The sequence below is a fragment of the Miniopterus natalensis genome, chromosome 6, assembly GCF_054644295.1.
Source record: "Miniopterus natalensis isolate mMinNat1 chromosome 6, mMinNat1.hap1, whole genome shotgun sequence".
NCBI lineage: Eukaryota > Metazoa > Chordata > Mammalia > Chiroptera > Miniopteridae > Miniopterus > Miniopterus natalensis.
In genome coordinates, this window is record NC_142086.1 from 86,616,584 (window position 1) to 86,636,249 (window position 19,666).

The following is a 19,666-nucleotide window of genomic DNA, read 5'->3' on the forward strand; positions in this document are numbered from 1 at the left end:
GACATCAAAATTGATCTCCTGCCCTGGCCCATGTGGCTCAGTTGGTTAGAGCGGTGTCCCTCACACCAGAAGGTCGTGGGTTCGATTCCAGTCAGGGCACATACCCAGGTGTCAGGTTCGGTCCCCAGTTTGGGCACATATGGGAGGCAACTGACAGATGGATCTCTCTCACATTAATGTTTCTCTCTCCCTCTCTAAAATCAATAAAAAATTAAAGTTAAAAAAATTTTCAAAATCTATCTCCTTGAGACTGGAGTGCCAAATGGCTATTTCAAGCTTGTTTGTAGGAAATGTAACTAAAATTTAAACTAACATTTTAAAAATAATTGGGATCTCGAATATATAAAAATAGCTTGAAAGTAAACGTCATTATTTTGGTGAGGAAAAAAATTATTTGACTTGAAATGAGTCATGTGAGCTGTTTCCTGGGTTCAGCTCAGGGAGCTTTTCCCTAGACTCCGTGTAGACTCTAGAATCTCCCTTGCATGAAGTCAGCAGCTTAGGTGACTAACAGTACACACCAGTCTAGTAATAAAACACCAATTTCATTTATTTAACCATCTGCTTGCTCCACTTGACAAATATTTATGGATTATCTGTTATAGGCTCAAGATTGGGCTCCGAGGCCAGGGAACCAGAGACCACAGAGGCCTGACAGCCAGAGCCCCCCCCCCCCCCAAGCAGCAAGCTGAGAGGGGACAAAGGTCACAGGACAAAGATTCCAGCCAGGGCTGGGTGGATTGGCCAGGCCCCTCTCCGGACTTGGCTATGGGTTCTTACACCAGCCACTCAGCCCACTCCAAGGGTCAGTTTTTTAATCTGTCAAAGTTTTTTAATCTTTCGGGATTGTGAAGACAAGCAGAGTTCTAAACCCTCTGGGATTCTAGGGGAGTAATTATTTCTGTTAATGGTCATTGGTAAGTAAGGTGACATTTCCAAGTATAAAAGTAACTTACAGTGGCAATATTTTGTCTATTTTATAATTACAGGGGATAAACCTACATGGTTACTTCGTGGCCATCTGAGAAACCCCAAAGAGAGTTTAGGTATAGATAGAAGGTGTCTTCCCATTTTTGACAGAGAACACTTGCTATTACATTAAGTTATGAGACTAAAGTATTAAAAGAGAAGACAAGATTTAGTCTTATTTCGTTGTGCAAATATTTAACATAATGCATAATGAGTAGCAGTGACGCACTAGGTGAAAAGATTTAAAATGAACACAACAGGCTGGCCGGGAGTGGCTCAGCGGTTGAGCCTCTACCTGGGATCCAGGCGATTGGGGTTCTATTCCCAGTCAGTGCACATGCCCCGGTTGTGGGCTTGATCAATGACTCTCTCATCATTGATGTTTCTATCTCTCTCTCCCTCTCCTTTCCTCTCTCTGAAATCAATAAAGATATATTTAAAAAAAAAATTTTTTTTAATAAAATGAACACAACACATCATTTAGTTGAGATGATTTAAATCATTTAAAAGGCACAAAATATAAAGACCTGTCATTTTTGAACTGAAGATGTTTTATTGTAACATTTAAAAAAAATAAATCCTAACAGCTGTTTGTGTATGAGATTATGCATATACAAATTAAAATGTAAAGCTCTCAATGTTAGCTTTAAAATACAGTAAATCTGATCAAAATGCTAAATAAGACCAACTGGATATTAAATTGAGTTTTCCATCTTAATGAGCTGTAGCAGTTTTCTTAATAAAGAAACTCATCCATAATTTTGAAAACATTAATATTACCCGAAATAATTGAGCGCACTACAGTGTCAGTAATTTATTTCAATGAAAACCTTTCATCAAAGCAGTTTCACTTTTAAAACATTTTAGTTTGTAAAATCAAAAGTTGACAGAGTTGAAGAACATTATTAGGTGAATAATAGTGCAGGTTTTGCATCTCGGACGTGGGAGGTGGCAGTCCTGGGGATGAACTGGACCACGTCTGAGAAGTGCCAGGGTGGCCGGTGCTAGGTCATTAACACGGGGGGGGGGGGGTGGGGGGGTGGCCAGGGCCAGGCGTTCAGCTGGGAGACCCCTCGGGGAGCGCGGGTGAGGAGGGGAGGGCCGGTGGGAAGGGAGGTGCCGTCCGCCTTCTTGGGGCGTTTTCCCTAAGAATTTCTAAGTCCGCTTCCTTCTGCCTCCCGCCCGGGACCGCGCATCCCAGCGTGGGGGCCGGACCACGAAGGCAGGTGCGAGGACTCTCCTAGGCGGGGTCCTGGCACCGTGACCGTGGGCGAGTTTGCGGGCCCTTGACAAGGCAGACAGGGGCCCGTGCTCAGGATGGCGTGGGGCTCCAAGGAGACAGCGCGCCTAGCGTACACCCGGGGTGACAGTGCCGGTTATTCGTCACTTCTGGTGAGTGCGCTGCTGCGAGAAGTGGGAACCCAGCCTTGTCCTCTTCGGGGTCCCCGGAGCAGCGCGCCCCCGACACAGGCCTCCTGGCGAACGGCTCGCGCAGCCAGCCTGGGTCTGACCCGGTTCCCCGCCCCGAGTCACGCCCGCGCCTCCAAGGTCTTCGCGCTCCGCAGCCCCTCGGGAAAAAGCAGCGGAGGCCCGGCGGGCTCGGCCCCGCCCCGCCCCTCCTGATGCCCCGCCCCCTCTCGGCCCCGCCCCGCCCACCGCTGCTCTAAGCCCCGCCCCCGTCTGCCGGGCAGGCTCCTCCCTAGGAAGGAGGCCTGCTCTCCTGGAAACACGACTCTTGCTGCAACTCGCAGGGCTGCTTTTGAGAAATTCCTACACGATTTGAATGTTATTTGCTCAAAGAACATTCCTGTTCAGTGCTGCGATTAATTCTGAGAAAGTGATCTGGGAGAGCAGGGCACCAGAAGCAGGATCCCTGGCAAGGATTTCCAGGGCCACCCCAGGGGCTAGGGAAGAAAGGATGGGGGAGGGGGGGAGCTGACCCCATCTTCTAGCTTTTCTCAAGCAAATACTTACTTTAACACAAACCTCTCTGACTCCAGTGGTCCCCTATCTGTCTTCCCTGGGTGTCTTCCTGGAAGGTCATTTGTTCCCTGCCCTAGAGACACAATGTCTGGAAGCCGGAGGTCTCAAGCGACAGAGTGGCATTAGGCAGGTGCTTGCTGAATTAGTTACAGTATCGCTCTACATGAGCATTGAGCAGATGCTTGATGAGTGAGCCTATGCTTGAGGCAAGCCTATGCTTTTTACCTCTAGACTAGTTCTTTCCAGAGACCCCCATCTCTGTGCATAAACCATCTTCTGTCCTGAAGGCCAGGAACCCAAAAGCATCTGCAGAACCTCAGAAACACTCCATCCCATGAGATCCAGTCCATTGCCAACTGCCCCGCCCTAGACCTGGACAAGAGGCGGGCCTGCGCTGGCCCACACTCCAAAGGGCCCCAGTCTGGTCCTACCCATCTACACAGGGCCAGGAGGTGCCCACTGTCCTAGATCAAGCTCTGGGTACGTGTAATTCCCAGCCCAAAAGTCCCCAAGCCCACCCTCCAACCCCTACATGGGCTCATCCTCCAGAGGGTGACCCCTCTGCTGGGGTGAGTGCCCCAAGGCCCAAGGTATAGCCAGAGGAAGCCGTCTGCAGGGAACATGGGTGGAGCTGGACGTGAAGCTGGGGTGTCCACCAGTGGGCATGCTGGAATCTGGCCCCCAGGTTGTTGTGAGATTGTATTTGTCAAAGCAAGATGACAGAACACATTTTATTTAACACTTTGTTAGCCTGACTTAGAACTTGAAGCAATTTAGAAATGTGGCACATGGACCTCAATCTGGACCCTCCCCTGGTGGAACTGTCACCACAGTGACACTAGCTCTTCCCTCCTTAAAGTCTCTTGATGGAACTCCATCTCACACAGCAGCCCCTGGCTTAAGTCATTCATTTCCAGTCTGGGTCAAACATAAATCTGCCCTCATTCAGTATGGAAATGGGCCTGTCTCTCTTCACCCTCTAGTCAGCTGCTCTAGGTTTCCTGGCCACCCCTCCCCACCCTGCTTCTCCCAGGCCCTCTGACTCAGGCTCCCCAGGGCCTTTGCACAAGCTGTCCCGTCTGTCTGGAAAGTTTAGCTGATGCATGGATTACTCCCTCAACCTGTGTCTCTGTCTTCCCCTTAAGTCCCAGATTCAGTCAGATTCCTCTGTTTCCAGCTCATGAGCATGTGGCTGGGTTTATCATCCTCTTTATTGAGGGACTTCTGATTAATGCCTGGCTCCCCCACTCTGGGCCCCATGGGGGCAGTGGCCTCTTCACCTCCCGGGAAGAGGCACTTATGTGACCCCAGCCCACCTACCTGTCGAGGTTCATCTCTGACCACCGCCACCCCTTCTCTGTTCCAGCCACACTGGCCTTTAGTTGTTCCAAAACCCCAGTGTATTCCTTCCTCAGGCCCTCTGCACGTGCGGCTCTTCCTCCTGGGACACTCTGGCCCCAATCCTCGGCAGGTCAGACCTGCCTTTACCTCTTTCTGTTCATTCTCACTGCCTCACCTAGGCCTCTGAGGTGACTCATCTCAAACAGCACTGATCCACTCCAACTCATGCCACCCCCTCTCTGCTGACACCTTAAAACTGATGGTTCAGTTACTCAGCGGTGAGGCCTGCTTGGATGCCTCCAAGAGCGCCCCCTGTGGTGCCTGGGCAGTACAGCAAGTGATCCCTCAGAGGTTGCCAACCACACCCCCTCCCCACAGAGCAGCCTGAGTGTGTTGAAAGTTCTAATCCAGGGCAGGCGGAGCAAGGAAGAGCCTCGACTCCTCGAATCCTCGCACTGCCAACCACAGCTGGAAGCTGGAAAAGGAAGGCAGGGTCCTCCCCTAGAGCCACGGGAGAGAGCACGGCCCTGCCCGCACCTGGACTTCAGACTTCTGGCCTCTACAGTTGTGGGAGAAGACACTTTTGTTGTTTTAAGCCACCCAGTTAGTGGTACTTGGCTATGGCAGCCCCAGGAAACTAACCTACCCACCCCGACCAATCTCCCTGTCACGGTGACGAGGGCCCTTATATTATCCAGAAACAAGAGGCTGGTTTTGTGTGTCCACTCTGGGCCCACTGGCCTGCCGCCTGCAGCTGGTCCGTGAGCTCGCGGGGGGTCTGTTGGTTAGCCGTGTGTCAGCTCCCGCCTGATGAGTTCATCCCACTGACACACGCTCTCCCGGGTATGTACTTTGCCATTCACACTGCAGATCTTGGGACGGGTCAGCCTCCACTATCCCGTGAGCCAGTTCCTGACAATAAACCAACAAACGTGCAAACAAACACACGTCTTATTGGTTCTGTTTCTCTGGAGAACCCTGACTAATTCGGCGCCTTACAAGTTCCCTGTTTCACCATAACCCTGTTTTCTAAAGCCAGCCAGTCATTTTATTGGCAAAACTGGTACACTCGCCTGTTGCAGGCTGTTCTGTGGTTTATATTTTATTTGTTTTGTTTTTTAAAGTCATTTCTAGGCCATTACAGTGAAGGCTGGTGCTGCATTCACGGTCAGTGGGTGCGTAGTCGGGCATGAGCTCCCTTGTCTGGACAGGTCCTCTGACAGCAACAAGAAGAGAAATGAGGTTTTTCTCTTCTTGCAGCCGAACTGGGCTGCGTTCAAATGATCTTAAGCCAAAGCGCGTGAGGGTTGGTGGGGTGCGCAGAGGGCTCAGCTTTCACTGCTTCCCCTTCCCACCCCCACCTGGGACAAGGCTGGCCCTCCCCCCCCACCCCAGGGCCGCCACGCCCACCTCTGGGCTGGAGCCTTGCCTGCCCGATGCCCTGCCAGCGGGGTCCCTCTTATCGCAGCTCCAGATCTGACATTGCCAGCCAAGACTTTTCTTCCCAAGATGTCTATTTGGAAAGGAATTCTCCTTGGGTACTTCTCACACACGCCCTGGTGGCTTTGCCAGATTCTCAAGGGAGCGGTCCCACGAGGTGGCCACCTGCCATCTGTGGGCCGAGCGTGGAAACTGCAGCCGTACCCGCTGGGGAATCAGGATGGCCCTACAAGAGAGCCAGCCAAGCCCCCACTACATGGTCACTCAACAAATGTTTGTGGTGCGCCCGCTTTGGGCCAGACACAGCCCTCGGCACAGATGTCCCGCCCTCCTGGGTCTTTCAGTCCAGGCCTCAGGGAAATTCCAGGTCCCCAGCCTGACAGAAGCAGGCTGCAGGGGGCAGCAACCAGGGCTGCCCTCGGCATCCCAGTCCTGCAGGTCACTGGGCTCTCTGGCCTCAGTTTCCCCCTCTGTAGAATAAGGAAGGTGAAACTAGGGCCCCTACTTCACAGATCTGTGGGGACTGGCATGTGGGGATAAGGTACTGTGTCCCCAGAGCAGTGTCTGCATGTGCCCTGTGTTGTGTCAGCTCCAACTGACTTTCTTCTCTCAGTCTGGGCTGTTTTCAGGGCTTTCAGCGATGCACTGAAAAGGTCTAATCTGCCATCAATCCCATCTGGTGTATTTTCCCACCCAAGTGGACAAATATAATAATAAACTATATTCAACAAGAGAGCAAGCTATAGGCAATTACATAGTGAGCCCCATTTCTGTTATAATATTATGCAATTTGTAAAAGGAAAAGATTGGATGCAAGCCAAATCCCCATTGATGGGGCACTGGGTGAATTCATCACTCACTGACGTTGAAGGAATACTACACAGCCATGAAAAAGGGATCGTCCCTGGGGTGATCACAGAGGTCCCTGGGAACGGAGTGAGATGGAGGAAAGCACATGCACACTATCATTTATCCAGGGCAGGCAGGAGCTAGGAGGGCAGCCAGCCACCTGTCTGTCTGTCTGTCATCTATCTGTATATCTATCTACCTACCTACCTAATCTGTTCTATTTTAAAAGTAAGCACCAGGAGACTAAGCCATAAGTATTTTGAAGGATGCCTGTGGGGATGGAGAGTAGAAGGACCTGGGGTAGAAGCACATCTTTGTTCTCTGGATTGGAGTAATGCAAACGTTTTACATCTAAAACAAACCAACTTCAAAAAAGCAATCCCTAAATATCAGAAATAAAATAAGACAAAAGAACCAAATGTGCATCCATTCCAAAGGCATTAAAATGTGGACCTTTTTAAGTCACCCCCAGTGGAAAATACACTGAGGACAAACATAACTGTGAAAGAGAAAGAGAAGTGCTAGAGCCTTTCCAGTGATCAGGCTGCGGGCACTGTTATTTGGGGACTGGTGTGTGTGTGACACTCAGATCCTCTTACCTGTGCCGCGGGGAATGGAGAGTTTGGGGTGAGAGAACGGGAGCGGAGGAGCTCTGAACCTGGGAGGGAAGTGTCAGCGCAGGGCAGTGGCGGAACTGATAGGAGTGGGCAACGCAACGGGCCGCAACTGGCCGAGCCGTCACCAGTCTAAGCAGGTATTCGGGTGGCCCCCTCTTCCTCCTCTGAGCCTCCTGCCGGCTAATTTTCCATACACACGAAGTCCCATCTCTACCAAAATGACACGCAGTGTTTAATGCAGCCAGCCTTTAGGCCGTTCTAAGAACAAAAGGTGAAATATATTATTTAACGTTTACTTACAGTTTCTTTAAATGCCAACCCCCCCCCGCCACTGATCAGTTACTTTCCCGCATAAGCAACAATGAAATTATTACGATTTCTTATTTTTTACTATTGATTTTTCTAAAAACACATTTTTATTGATTTCAGAGAGAGGAAGAGAGAAGGAGAGAGACATAGAAACACCGATGAGGGGAAACATCTATCGGCTGCCTCCTGCACGCCCCCTACTGGGGATCGAGCCCGCAACCCGGGCATGTGCCCCGAGCGGGAATCAAACCAGTCACCTCCCAGTGCACCGGACAACACCCCACCCACTGAGCCACACCGGCCAGGCTTTACTGTTAATTATAAAGGTCCGCAAAACATTCACTTTTCTATAGTCATATATCAACTTAAAGTTATGAAACGGTAAGTCCAAGTTATCCATGGAGCTAATAAAATAAGTTCTGCAGAAACCAGGGTTTTCATGTTTTTAGCTAGAGCCCCAGTCTGACTCCCCATCGGAGGTCTGGAAGGTGCGTGTGGTAAGGTCACCTGCCCGTCCCAGCAGGTGGGCCCCGTGACATCCCCACGTGCTTACTTACAGAGCATATACAGTTCCAAAGCTGGAGGGAACTCGGATGAAAATGACTTTAATTAATGTAATCTTTAAATTACTTTCAAATACATCTCTGCTTTGTGACTACTCATTTCATCTGTGGTTTAAGGCTTAAACAAATGATGCATTATTTAAACACCCACTTTTTATTTGTTGAGGGAAGGTCAATATTTATTGTTGAAGGATATGGTACAAATATGAGACCTATCTAGTGGGAAGCAGGAAAACATCAAAGGCATGACTGTAGAGTACTGAAAAAATTAATTCGTTTTTATAAAACTGTATCCTCAAATCGCCCTTCCTCCTAAGGCTAATGTACTTTTCTTTACACTGTGTGTGCATGTGGGTGAGCCAGAGGCTCCCCACTTGGTGGCACCAGACGGCCCCAAACACAGTCAACCAGATGTACCCCACATCCATCGTCCACCACACAGAGGACCCCCACATTCTACATCCTGCATCTGGGGCCTCCAGGGAAGGGACCTGTGAAGCTCATGGGTCCACCAGCCAGCCCTACCTGCACCCAAAGGACCTTCAGGATTGGCAGAGGTTTGAGGAGAGCCTCCTGTGTGAGAGGCAGAAGACTATCGGGAAAGTCACCAAAGGAGGGACACAGGGCTTTCCCAGGCTGACCGAAGCGCCCGCGCCTTCTGGGACCTACAGCGTGTGTATTACGTCGATGGAAGTGAAAATTAACCAAGAAAACAGGGAGGGAAGGCGGCATAGCACCCCATCTTCTCACAGCCTCGTCTCCCACCTCCGTGGGTGCACCTGCCCTCAGGCACCCTAGGGGCAGAATGGCTGAACTGTGGGGAGAGGTGTGTTAACTTTAAAAGATGCTCTCCAGGGAAACCGACCACTTTGATCTCCACCAGTGCTTGCTATATATCTATATACAGGTGCACATGCACACCTATGTACACATACACATACATATACACATATACATACATATATGCACACATATACATAAATGTGTGCGTATACACACACGTATATACAAATACACAATGCACATATATACACACACATAAATATATATACATACACAACTACACACATACAGACCTACATAAACTTTGTTTAAAGACAATTATTTTATATAAATATGTATACACATTTTATGTATAGATATATAAGTAATATATATTTTATATATACTCATATACATACATATTATATATAAACATATAGAGAGAATTGTCTTTTAACAAAATTAAAGACTTATTTTTGGGGGCTGTTTCAGGCTACAGAAAAGTATACAGAAAAGATGAAATTTCCACAGTCACCCCTCCTCTCCCAGGTCCCTCACCCCCCATAGTTTTCGCTGTTATTAACACTATTAGTGTGGTACTTTGTTATAATTTATGAGCCAAGATTGATAAGTTATCATAAACTAATAATTTTAAATTAACATTTAAATTCAGTAAACCAACATTAACATTTAAATGAATTAAACATTTAAACTATGTGAATGACCTTTTATAAAGCTCACGTTTCTCCAGATCTTTAGGTCAACTTTTAAAGACCTTCACTTTCTGTGGCAATCATTTCTCCTGCAACCAGCCGGCACCCGCGTACAATTCCACAGGGAGGCGCCCGTGAGGAGCGGAGCGCTCGTCACGGGGTGAATGCTGACGGGCCCGCGGGGGTGCAGCTCCCTAGGCCCTGCTGCACCAGGAGCGGAGCTCAAGGCGCCATACCTGCCTCCCGCGCCAGAGAATTCTCTCCACCCGCCTGGAGATTCTCTGAGATCTATTACATTAAAAAACTGCCCTTTTAATCTTCTTCAAGACAGTAAAAGACTCATACTGTGGCTAAGTGCTCAAGCCCTGGCACACGTATGTTTTACAGGGTTGCTACCAATGCTCCCTGATTCACAGCCAACCTCCTGTACCTCTGTCTTCTGATCGGTGTCCCTGACCTGTTATCACAGCAACCACAACGGAAGGAAGGGCCACGCGTCTGAGATGAGACATTGACACAAACCCGGGCACAGAGGGCAGCGAGTGTGGCTCGCTAAAAAGAAATCGGTAAAAACATTAAAACATTGTGTGTTTTTTTCAGGATGTTACCTCTTCAATTTGCAAAACAAAACAAAAGCCTCTGCAAGCAACCACCATGATATTTGTATTAATTAGTATTACTTATTAAAAGCATAAAAAAAAATCTATTCTTTTAAATGAACAAAAAAATAACCATAGAAAAATACGCCATTCTCTCTAAAAAGCTCTAAAGCTTCCTAAAACCTTCCATTTCTGAACTTCCATTTCCTTTCCCCTGTTTTAACAAAAAGTAATGCACATTCTAAACCTTAAAAGAACTTCAAATAAAAACAAAGTTAATTTGAAAAAGCACTTCGACCGGCTCGCGTGTGTGTTCACGGCGGCCGCGGGGAGGAAGGCGAGGCCCTGGATGCAGCAGATGAGGGCTCCCGCCTGGACTCTGGGCCCACCCGACGTCAGCATTAACGTGCCTAGGATGAGACCTCGTTGTATGACACACGAGGATGCTGATGTCACAGTCTTGTCAACTCGGTTCAACTCTAAAAGAAACTGCAAAGACTGTGTAGTTATCTGCCAGCCTGTCCGGAGCAGTCCTGCGCCGTATGTACACACACAGAACCACCGCCTAATTGCAGATTCTAAAGGAGGCACCAATGTGTAGCATATGACTATGAATCAGAAACCTTCAGACTTAGTGTCCTCACAGAAAAAAACTACATTGCAAGACTATTTCATTTGTTACAAGAAAAAAAAAAAAAAGGCAGCCTGGCCGGGCGTGGCTCAGCGGTTGAGCATCGACCTAGGATCCAGGTGATCAGGGTTCGATTCCCGGTCAGGGCACGTGCCTGGGCTGTGGGCTCGATTCCCAGAGGGGGGGTGCAGGAGGCAGCCGGTCAGTGACTCTCTCATGGTTGATGTTTCTCTCTCTCTCTCCCTCTCCTTTCCTCTCTCTGAAATCAATAAAGATATATTTTTTTTTAAAAAAAGCAATTGACTTACTGTCTTCTGGAATCTATTGTTTCCCAAGATCAAAAACTTGTATTTTCGGAAAGCATTCCTGGCCGCGGAGGGCAAGCCAGAACGCTGTCCCGCGGGTGTGTCCCGAGCAGGTGCCTGCGACTCTCCCTGGCCCACCCGAAGGGCGCGTCCTTGCAGATTATAAAAGAGCTCCTTCAGCTGGGCCGTGGGATAGAGGTGATGTTTCCTTTTGCAAGGCAGCCCCGAAGTGAAAGGCGGATGCTAAGCAGCAGTCACCAGCCTTTGTCTGCTGGAGCGCTGTTTACATCAACTCAGAAGGAAGAGAACTGGGAGCAGGCCTGGGCTGCAGTGGGGCCGGAGCCGCAGGATCCTGAAGGCATCGCTGCCCCGGGGAGTGCCACTGGGACTGTAGTGACTGAACTGTCACTGCTGGCAGACGCTCTTCTAAAGCAGCAGCAAGGACTGAGAAAAGTGTGCAGCAGGGGGGCTCCCAGGCCCCCCGATGGGTGCAAGCCCAGTGTGGTAGTTTGTAAAAGACACTCGGATGTGAGGTTTTGGATGCCGGATAGGTTAAAATTTTAAATTCCCCTGAAAAAACTGATCGTCAAAGAAATTAAGTTCAACGTGTATTATATGCTTCGATAGAAAACGAAACCACAGAAACACACCGTTTATGCCCAAGAACAGAGCTGACGCCGGCCGGCCGCACAGAAACAAGCGCAGCGCCTCGGCGCTAGGGACAGGGCCTGAGCGGGGCCGCGCCCCCTCGCTGCGTTTGCTGCCAGGCAGCCTGCAAGGCCTCTGCTTCTGGGCAGCGTTCTCTGAACAGGACCTCCGGGGCCACCGTGCGTTGTCCCAGGAGCCACCCTCACTCCTGTGACAGACACCTGCCACCACAACGATTAGACATGCTGTGTCCCCTCCTCAGGCCACGGGAAAGGGATTCAGACATGTCACTGTTTCATCCGTCCCAGGACAGCGAAGGTTGTGAAAAGGTGAACGTCTCAGCGATACTCGGAGGACTTCACCCCCCCCAAGACAGTACAATAGTCAGTAAATTCTAGGAAAGCTCTGCTACCGAAGCCACGGCGCACTGAAGCAAGATGACCTGGAGTTTCTACGTCACTAGGTTTCAGTCGCACACCCCGCCCCGTAGCTAGAAGAGCACAGCAGCAGCTCAGGGTTCACAGCCCCGCGGGGGGCCCTGGAGGCTGACAGTCAGAGAGGACGCGACGTCTGGGGAAGATGCTGAAGGGCCGGGGCGGCCGAGGAGTCAGCCCGTGGCTTTACAGTGAAAGGTTATTGCACGTAGGGCTATAATCAGCTCTGAGTGATCTTTTTTTTTCTTCCACGCGCAGAACAACGGGAAATGCCCTCAGTCATCCTACACGATAGTGCTGGACGGTCATGTGGCATCGGGAAGTCTCTTCCCCTTGCTTCATTAATAATAAACCCTATGGGGAGGCTGCGCTGTGTTTCTCTTCTTGGTTTGGGGCAATGGCACCAAATCGCAGCTCAGGGCTATAAAGTGCGAGCTGGGCCCAGGCTGAAGGAAAGGACGCCTGGCCCAGCTGAGTCACTGGAGCCGGGAATGAGCTGTCGCCTCGGTGGATGTTCTCACAGCAATTTGCCCTGCAAACTAGAGGTGCCGGTGAGCCCCGCAGAGTCAGGAGTCTGGCTGTGGCTGGCAAATAATGGGTTAAATCATCCCGGCTTTGACTCCACTTGAAGGCAGGTGTGGGGTGGGGGCTAATGACAGCCTGGGGGGAAAGCTCAGTCACGGAGCCGCAGGCTTCCCAGAGCCACAGACAACACAGTCGGTTAGGAGCCAGTAAAGTCATTTACTTTTGTTGTTGTTGCCTTTTAAGTTAAAAAGGGAAAAATAGGTCTCTGGATAAAAATTTTAAAAAGTCTAAATTCACAATTTCTCTATAAGTACTCACGCTGTTCTCAATATAAGAAAAGAAACCCAAGTCCACAGCTATGACATTAAGACCACACTTTGTAACGATCGATCCATCGCATCTCACTGGCAGTGTTGAGACCCCCCCCCCCCGCCTCCCCCCTCCGTCCCACAGTGAGATGACGCCCTCAGAGGGCTCGCTGGGGGTCAGCTGAGCTAATGTAGGTAGAGGCTGGAGCTATTGCTCTCCTGACCCTAAACTGATATGCTGGTCATTTCAGTGTGATCTGTCTCAGTTGTATATTTTTACTGCTGATTACAAGACGTACCTACGAACTCAAAATCTAGCCACACACATTTCAGCTCTCAGATTCTAAAGAACTAGAAAAATCAATGTCCGACCGTAAAAAGATAACCAAGTACAAAAAAAAAATTTTTTTTTAATCTTTGCTAGGGATACCACCGTACTAAGAACACACAGCATGGGTAATTTTTTCACTGTGCTATTTTTGGAAATTTCCACTGCTCTTTCATTTCACCCATCGTGAGTCCCTAATAGACTGGTACAGGGAAGGGCCTAGCGAGTCAGTAGGAAAGTCGGGGCTGTGGCGGGGGAGGGGGGCGGATCACACTTGGAGGTCAGCGTTTCCAAAAGTCTCGTGAAAACTTAGAACTTTCAAGTGATAATTACAACCAGATGTAATAAATTCAGGGTGTGGGTTTTTTTCAGTGCTTCAAAGCTTCGGAAGTCAAGGAAGTAGGTTTTCCCCAACACTTAGGGAAAACATCTTGACATAGGTTGAAAATAAAAGGTGGTGGGCGTCCTTCCTTCCCACGGGGCACCTGAGATGGGCAAACACTTCCATTTCCCAAAACCGTGATCTCAGATTTTAAGTTTTGCTCTTAGAACACAGCGTAAGTCTTACCACCTCTGCCGCTTGCGACACTAGTTACACGGAACACACGAGCCACACGTGGAACGAACGGCTCGACGTTGGCTTTCGGGCAGTTCCACGACTGCTCCCCAGGCGAGCCCATAACCGACCTCACAGTCTAGCAATTGCACTCCAGGGCACTGAGCCCACAGAAATGGCAACTTACGTACACAAAATATTAACAGAGCCCCAAACTGGAAGAAACTCAGAAAGTCCTTCAATGGGGATAAACAAACCGTGGCAGAGCCACACAACAGACCCAACAGTAAAAAGGAACAGACCATGTGGGTAGATCTCAAGGGTGTTACGCACAGAGAAAAAGCCAGTCTTAAAAACGACATACTTAGTATACTGACCAACACAGGTGATGGACTCGTATAGCATTTCTCTCTCTCTCACACACACACACACACACACACACACACACACACACACACACACACACAGTAACAGAGTGGCGTATAAAAACACCCAGAAATACACTTCTCACAGTTCTGCAGCCTGCAAGTCAGAGATCAAGGTGGTGGCAGACTTGGTGTCTGGTGAGGGCCCACTCCTGACTTACAGACGGTGCCGTCCCACTGTCCTCACATGGTGGGGGGGGCGGGAGCTCCCTGGGGACTCTCAGTAGAGCACCGACCCCCTTAGTGAGGGCCGCCCTCTGACACCTCCCAAAGGCCCTGCCTTTGAAGGTAAGACTCAGGAGAGGAGAGAAGCTCTGGCCACACTCCGGATTGTCACACACGCGGATGATTCCCCGGCGTCCAGGAGGAGCTGAGTCCCCTGCGTAGAACAGGCTGAATTCAGAGAAATCCAGGGTCCCCCGTGCTCCCTCTTCCCAGGGCAGTGTGCTGGGATGGGCTCTGTGAAGACACAGTGCAGGTCTATGTCCCGTCGAAGGGACACCTTCCCCTGTGGGTCTCCCGCTTTCCAAAGCAACTGTGGGAGGCAGACCTGTCAGTGGGGAAGGAGCGGGCCACGCGGCTCCGGCACAGCGTGGATGTGGAAGGCCACGCTTCAGGTGTTGTGTGGGAATACCAGGGCCTGTATCTGGGACCGTGGGACCCAGGGAGGGGAAACCTCAGCTCCATGGGGAGCAGGGAAAGGGTGGGAGGGCTGGTCTCAGCCAGCTCTGTCCAGGCAGCTCAGGGCCGCCCCTGGTAACCGTGCTGACTGCGTCACCACACAACTGTCATGTTTGCCCATGTCACTGCAAAGCAAGGACCCGCTGATGTTGATGCACTCAAGCCAGACATTAAAACTGACCAGAGATGGCAGGCGTGGCCCAGCCACCTCCCCCTTTCTGTCGGAACTTGTTTTTAACGCGTGTGAAAGCACTGTTCACGGGTGGGTGCCTCCCATGGCTGTTGGCGGAGCCAACCACTACCTGACGTTACCAAGGGGCACAGGATGCTGTTGATGAACCAGGAGAGGAGGAACAGCGCCCGCCATCTACACTGCCCGTGATGCCCTGGAAGGTCGACCACGTGCAGGGCCGAGCCGGCCTGGTGCACTCAAGACGGGGCTCAGAAAGCGTCGGATGTTAAATGAATGAACCCTTCACTGGCCAAGTTAACTGCTACCTGATGCTATCAAGTGTGTAACACAGCATCTCAGAGTCCAAATCCTCAGAAGATCAGATGACATTTCAAATGTCTCATTACTTTAAAACGACCATCCCTAACAAATAGGAATATATAGTCTGATATTTGATCAATAAGGGATCGTTCCAGACCACCAGCCCAAAGAAATGCCTGGATGAAGCTTTCCCCTCTGACGACTCACCTTTTTTTGTCTGTTCTCTCTAATCTAAACTTTGCAAAAAATGCTACGTGCACCTTCTTTGTTGCCTTTTTTTAATCCCTGGGAAGGCCCCTGAGACCTCACAGAATGTTCCCGGGTCCCAGACTACAGAGAAATCAAAACGGTGGAGGCGGAAGGAAAACAACTGTTCCCCAAGTACATGGAACGTGTCAGCTACCTGAAAGGGGAAGTCTGAGAGAGGCCAGTGATCGAAAAACACAGGTCACAGCACCTTTTATTTGTTGTTAAACAAACTGATGGGACACGAAATACACTAACTTCTCCAAACAGTCTCAATATGTTTCGAAACCAATGGCAAAGTCACTGACAGGGGCTCAAGCTGGGAAGCCACGAGCCTCACGCCTTTGGACACCGTAGCTGGGAAAAAAAGTATCAAGTCCGTGAATCTGCCTCCCAAGTGGTTTCCTGTGGGACACAGAGGTGGCACCTGGCACAGAGAACGCGTCCCATGGGACGGCCGATCCAGAGGCCCAGTCCCTTCCTGGCTGCCGAGCTCGGAATTCAGGCGTCTGAACTGGGGCCCAGCTCTGCAAGGTTCACCCTGCCTTGTGGCCCAGAACGACACATTACAAAGTCACAGGCCCGAAATAAATTCTCATGATTTATTAATTTAAAACAACCAAGATGGATTCACAGAGCCTGGTGGCCACAGAAGCTGAGCCTAATTTCCAGCTACAGCTGTGCACCCGGGATCAGTTGAAAAATGAAACATTTCCGTCTGTAAACAGTGATGCAGGCGCAGAGCATCTGCGATCAACCACTCTGGGCCAAGGAGACCTTGGTGTCCTTGCTCCCCACGCACACTCAGAGCAACTGTCCTGAGACAACCTGAACCCATTCGGCCTCACACAGTGACCCTGTGAAACCAAATCCATCTACAGGAAACTCAGGAGTACATCTCACTTCTATTTGGAGTCCTCACTTGTTATAAGAGGAAGTATTATTGTGCGTCTGTTATTGAAATAAACGGGGTCGTGCACCAGGCCACACAGCCTAAGTTAGGCTCTTTAAGAACACTGGATGCATTCTTACTCTAGGCACAAACACGACCTCTTTAAAAAAATAAAACTGTGATTTAAAGGCCTTTGTTTCACAGGGAAGAAGACAGGTGCTAGCAGATGCTTAATCATGTTTGGGGTTTTTTGGACTTGGTCATTCGCCCTATATATTCTGCAAATGCGAAAAGAAAGTTAGTGACTTTTAAAAAATATCCTAGGAACGAGGCCTGGCATTCTGGGCGATCCCGTGGACACCTGGGCCCCTTAGATTTCGAGAACAGAGACACCGTTTTAGAAAATCTATCACCCCTCGCCCAAATTCCTTCAATGAAACTATTATGTAAAAAGCAGTTAATTATATACATAAATAACATAAAAATAATTATCATAAATTAAAAAGGCAAACAATCTCCCACAATTCGGTAACTGAGGTGAGGTGCGAGCTGGGAGTGTGTGAATGGGCTGTGTGTGACCCGAGCTCCGCAGGCCCACGTCACGTGCCCCTGGCGATGGATCTCCGCAGTCTGTGAAGGCGTGTATTGCACAAAACCAATTCTAGCCCTAGCCTCAGAATCTCACGATCTGGAATAAAGTGAAGTGCCGAGAAAATTCATTTTGTGTAACAAATGGTCCTTAGCCTCACGGGCAGCATGAGATAACCGGGCCTCGTTCACCCACCGCTGACTCCTATTTAGTATTTCTTCTAGGTGGCCTCCCAGATCACACAGGGTCTGGGACAAAGAGTGCTCGAGGACAAATAAGGCAATTTTAACACTTCATTTTGGACAGCGTTAAGAAAATATGAGGAGAGTAAAAATCAAGCTTGTTTCTGTTTCGGGGTGAGCGGCGGGGGGGCTGGCTGCTGGTGAGCCTTGGCCTCGCCACCGCCGCAAGGGCGTGGGCGCCAAGGGCATGTCCCACTCAGCACGTCCACTGGGGGCACCGGTGGCCCCACTGTGAGCCGGCCTCCGCCTTCGTTACTGCCTGGCAGCAAAGGGCAGCATCATTGTTTCACGAAAACCTATGCTTTCCAAGCTTATTCGACATTGTGACAGAAAACTGGTCTTGAGCCACGTCAACCTTTGGAATAAAAATTTAAACAGGAAAAACCACGAATTTCTTCCCTGTTCTTCAGTTCAGGGGATGTTGGCTGAGCCAGCCATGATAAACGTATGTGGTGGCAGGGAAGCCGCACCCGAAGGTGCCACCAGCAGGGACAGCACCAGGCTTCCTTGTTGCACACAACTATGTGCCCCTTTGCACCAGGGCAGTTGTGTAGAATTGGAGGCGGACCAACAGTCCTACAGTGCAAACGACTTTAGCATGTTAAAACAAAAAATTAAAAAACATGGCCACAACAGAGTCTTGAATACATAACTTATGCTTGACATAAAGTTAAAAAAAGAAGAAGAAATGATCCTGAAAATTAATTCATGTTCTAAATTACCACGAGACCTTTATGCCCGAGTCAGTGACCTCACATGGCGCCTTGCCCGGGATGAACTTGAAGGCCAGAGGAGGGCCGTGTGCTCACAGCCATCTTCTCACACATGGTTTCAGCCCAAAGTTGTAAAACAAACTCGACTCAACTGAGATTTCAAAGAGACTCAATGTTACTTTAACTTCTACCTGCTCCCTTGCAAAAAATATCCAGAAGCAAGAAAGCTGCTCGTCATCGCAGCTTGTTGCCACCTGTGAAGACTGCCTATGTTTTGATACAGTAACAGTTCTAAAGGAAAAAGAAAAGGAACCACTTATGCTCCTAATAACATAGCACTTGCCTCTTGTGATCCTGCTTCTCTTGACGTTTCGCTTTCCCCAGCCCGTGTCCACCACACTGGGTTTGGCTGGGGAAGGCTGGGGGCGAGGCCACGGCCCAGCCAGCTGCCCGGCTAAGGCGGCGCCTGCAACCTGCTCGCATCACAGCTGGCCTGCTGCACTCACGCTCGCAGACCATCATGGTTGCTGGGGGATTTGGAGATAATTCTGCAAAAGCTAAGTCAACCTTACTTACATTGCAATTATGATTTCTTTTTCTTTGTTTGGTATCCAGCAAACAAATCTCAGCATTAAACAAGGAAACCTAGCTGAGGTTCCCTTTGCAAGTTTTCCACCAGGTGCCTCAGTAGCTGTACATCTGCTGCTGCTGCTCAGCCTGCACCTGGGGTTGTGCCGCCTGCGGTGGGGGGGCCTGTGTCTGGGGGGCCGGCAGCACGTCAGTCTGGGGCACTGCCCGCCACGTGAGCGGGTGCTGGTCACTGAGCTGGTTCCCCAGGGGCGTGATGGAGTTGACCAGCGTGGTCAGATTGATGAAGTGGGCCACAGACTGTGGGTTCGAGGTTTCCGGCTGGGGGTGTAGCTGGATGTCGTTCTGGCGGTTGTGCAACATAGCGGAGCCACTGACGGTATCAAACGTCACGGTCAGGATAGGGTTGTCCAGCTGCAGCTGACGTTCCGGGGTGGTTAGGTGCCCAACGGCCACCGGCTGGAGGTTGGTGAACTGAGTCCCGGCTGCCGTGGTGATGGGTGTCACGGTGATGTTGGTCAAGCCAACTGAGCTCGAAGGAGTGGTCACATTTGGGTCACCCAGAGTCACCACCACCTGGAAGAGCCACAGACAACATAAACCAGTTAATAGCTCTCATACAATGGAGAAGACAAGCCTCCCTCACCGCACTGTGACGGAGGCGGAGTTACGCTGGAATAACCATGCCCGAAGGAGGGGGCGAAGCACACTAGGGAAAAGATTAAATCACGTCATTTTGACCTGAAACAATAACTCTAGTGAAGGGGAGAAACTACATACAGACATAATCATAGAGGCCATGAAGTAGGACTGAGAAATTACTTCACTGGCTAGAAAACAACAGAGGAAAGTAAAAACGAGGAAGATGGGAAGCACAAACTTCACTGGACATTCGGTCCCCTGGAGTGCCCTGCTGT

General features: G+C 49.9%; 1 protein-coding gene across 1 annotated transcript in view; it reads right to left on the reverse strand.

Moving 5' to 3' along the window:
• Window positions 1-15,922: 15,922 nt before the first annotated feature.
• The window catches only part of PRDM15 (PR/SET domain 15), a 42,922-nt gene continuing 39,178 nt past the window's right edge, over window positions 15,923-19,666 (reverse strand). Inside the window, exon 25 of the mRNA XM_087818430.1 lies at window positions 15,923-19,325. Coding sequence (XP_087674556.1) covers window positions 18,846-19,325 — 480 coding nt within the window. The 3' untranslated portion in view covers window positions 15,923-18,845. The remainder of the gene's footprint in view (window positions 19,326-19,666) is intronic.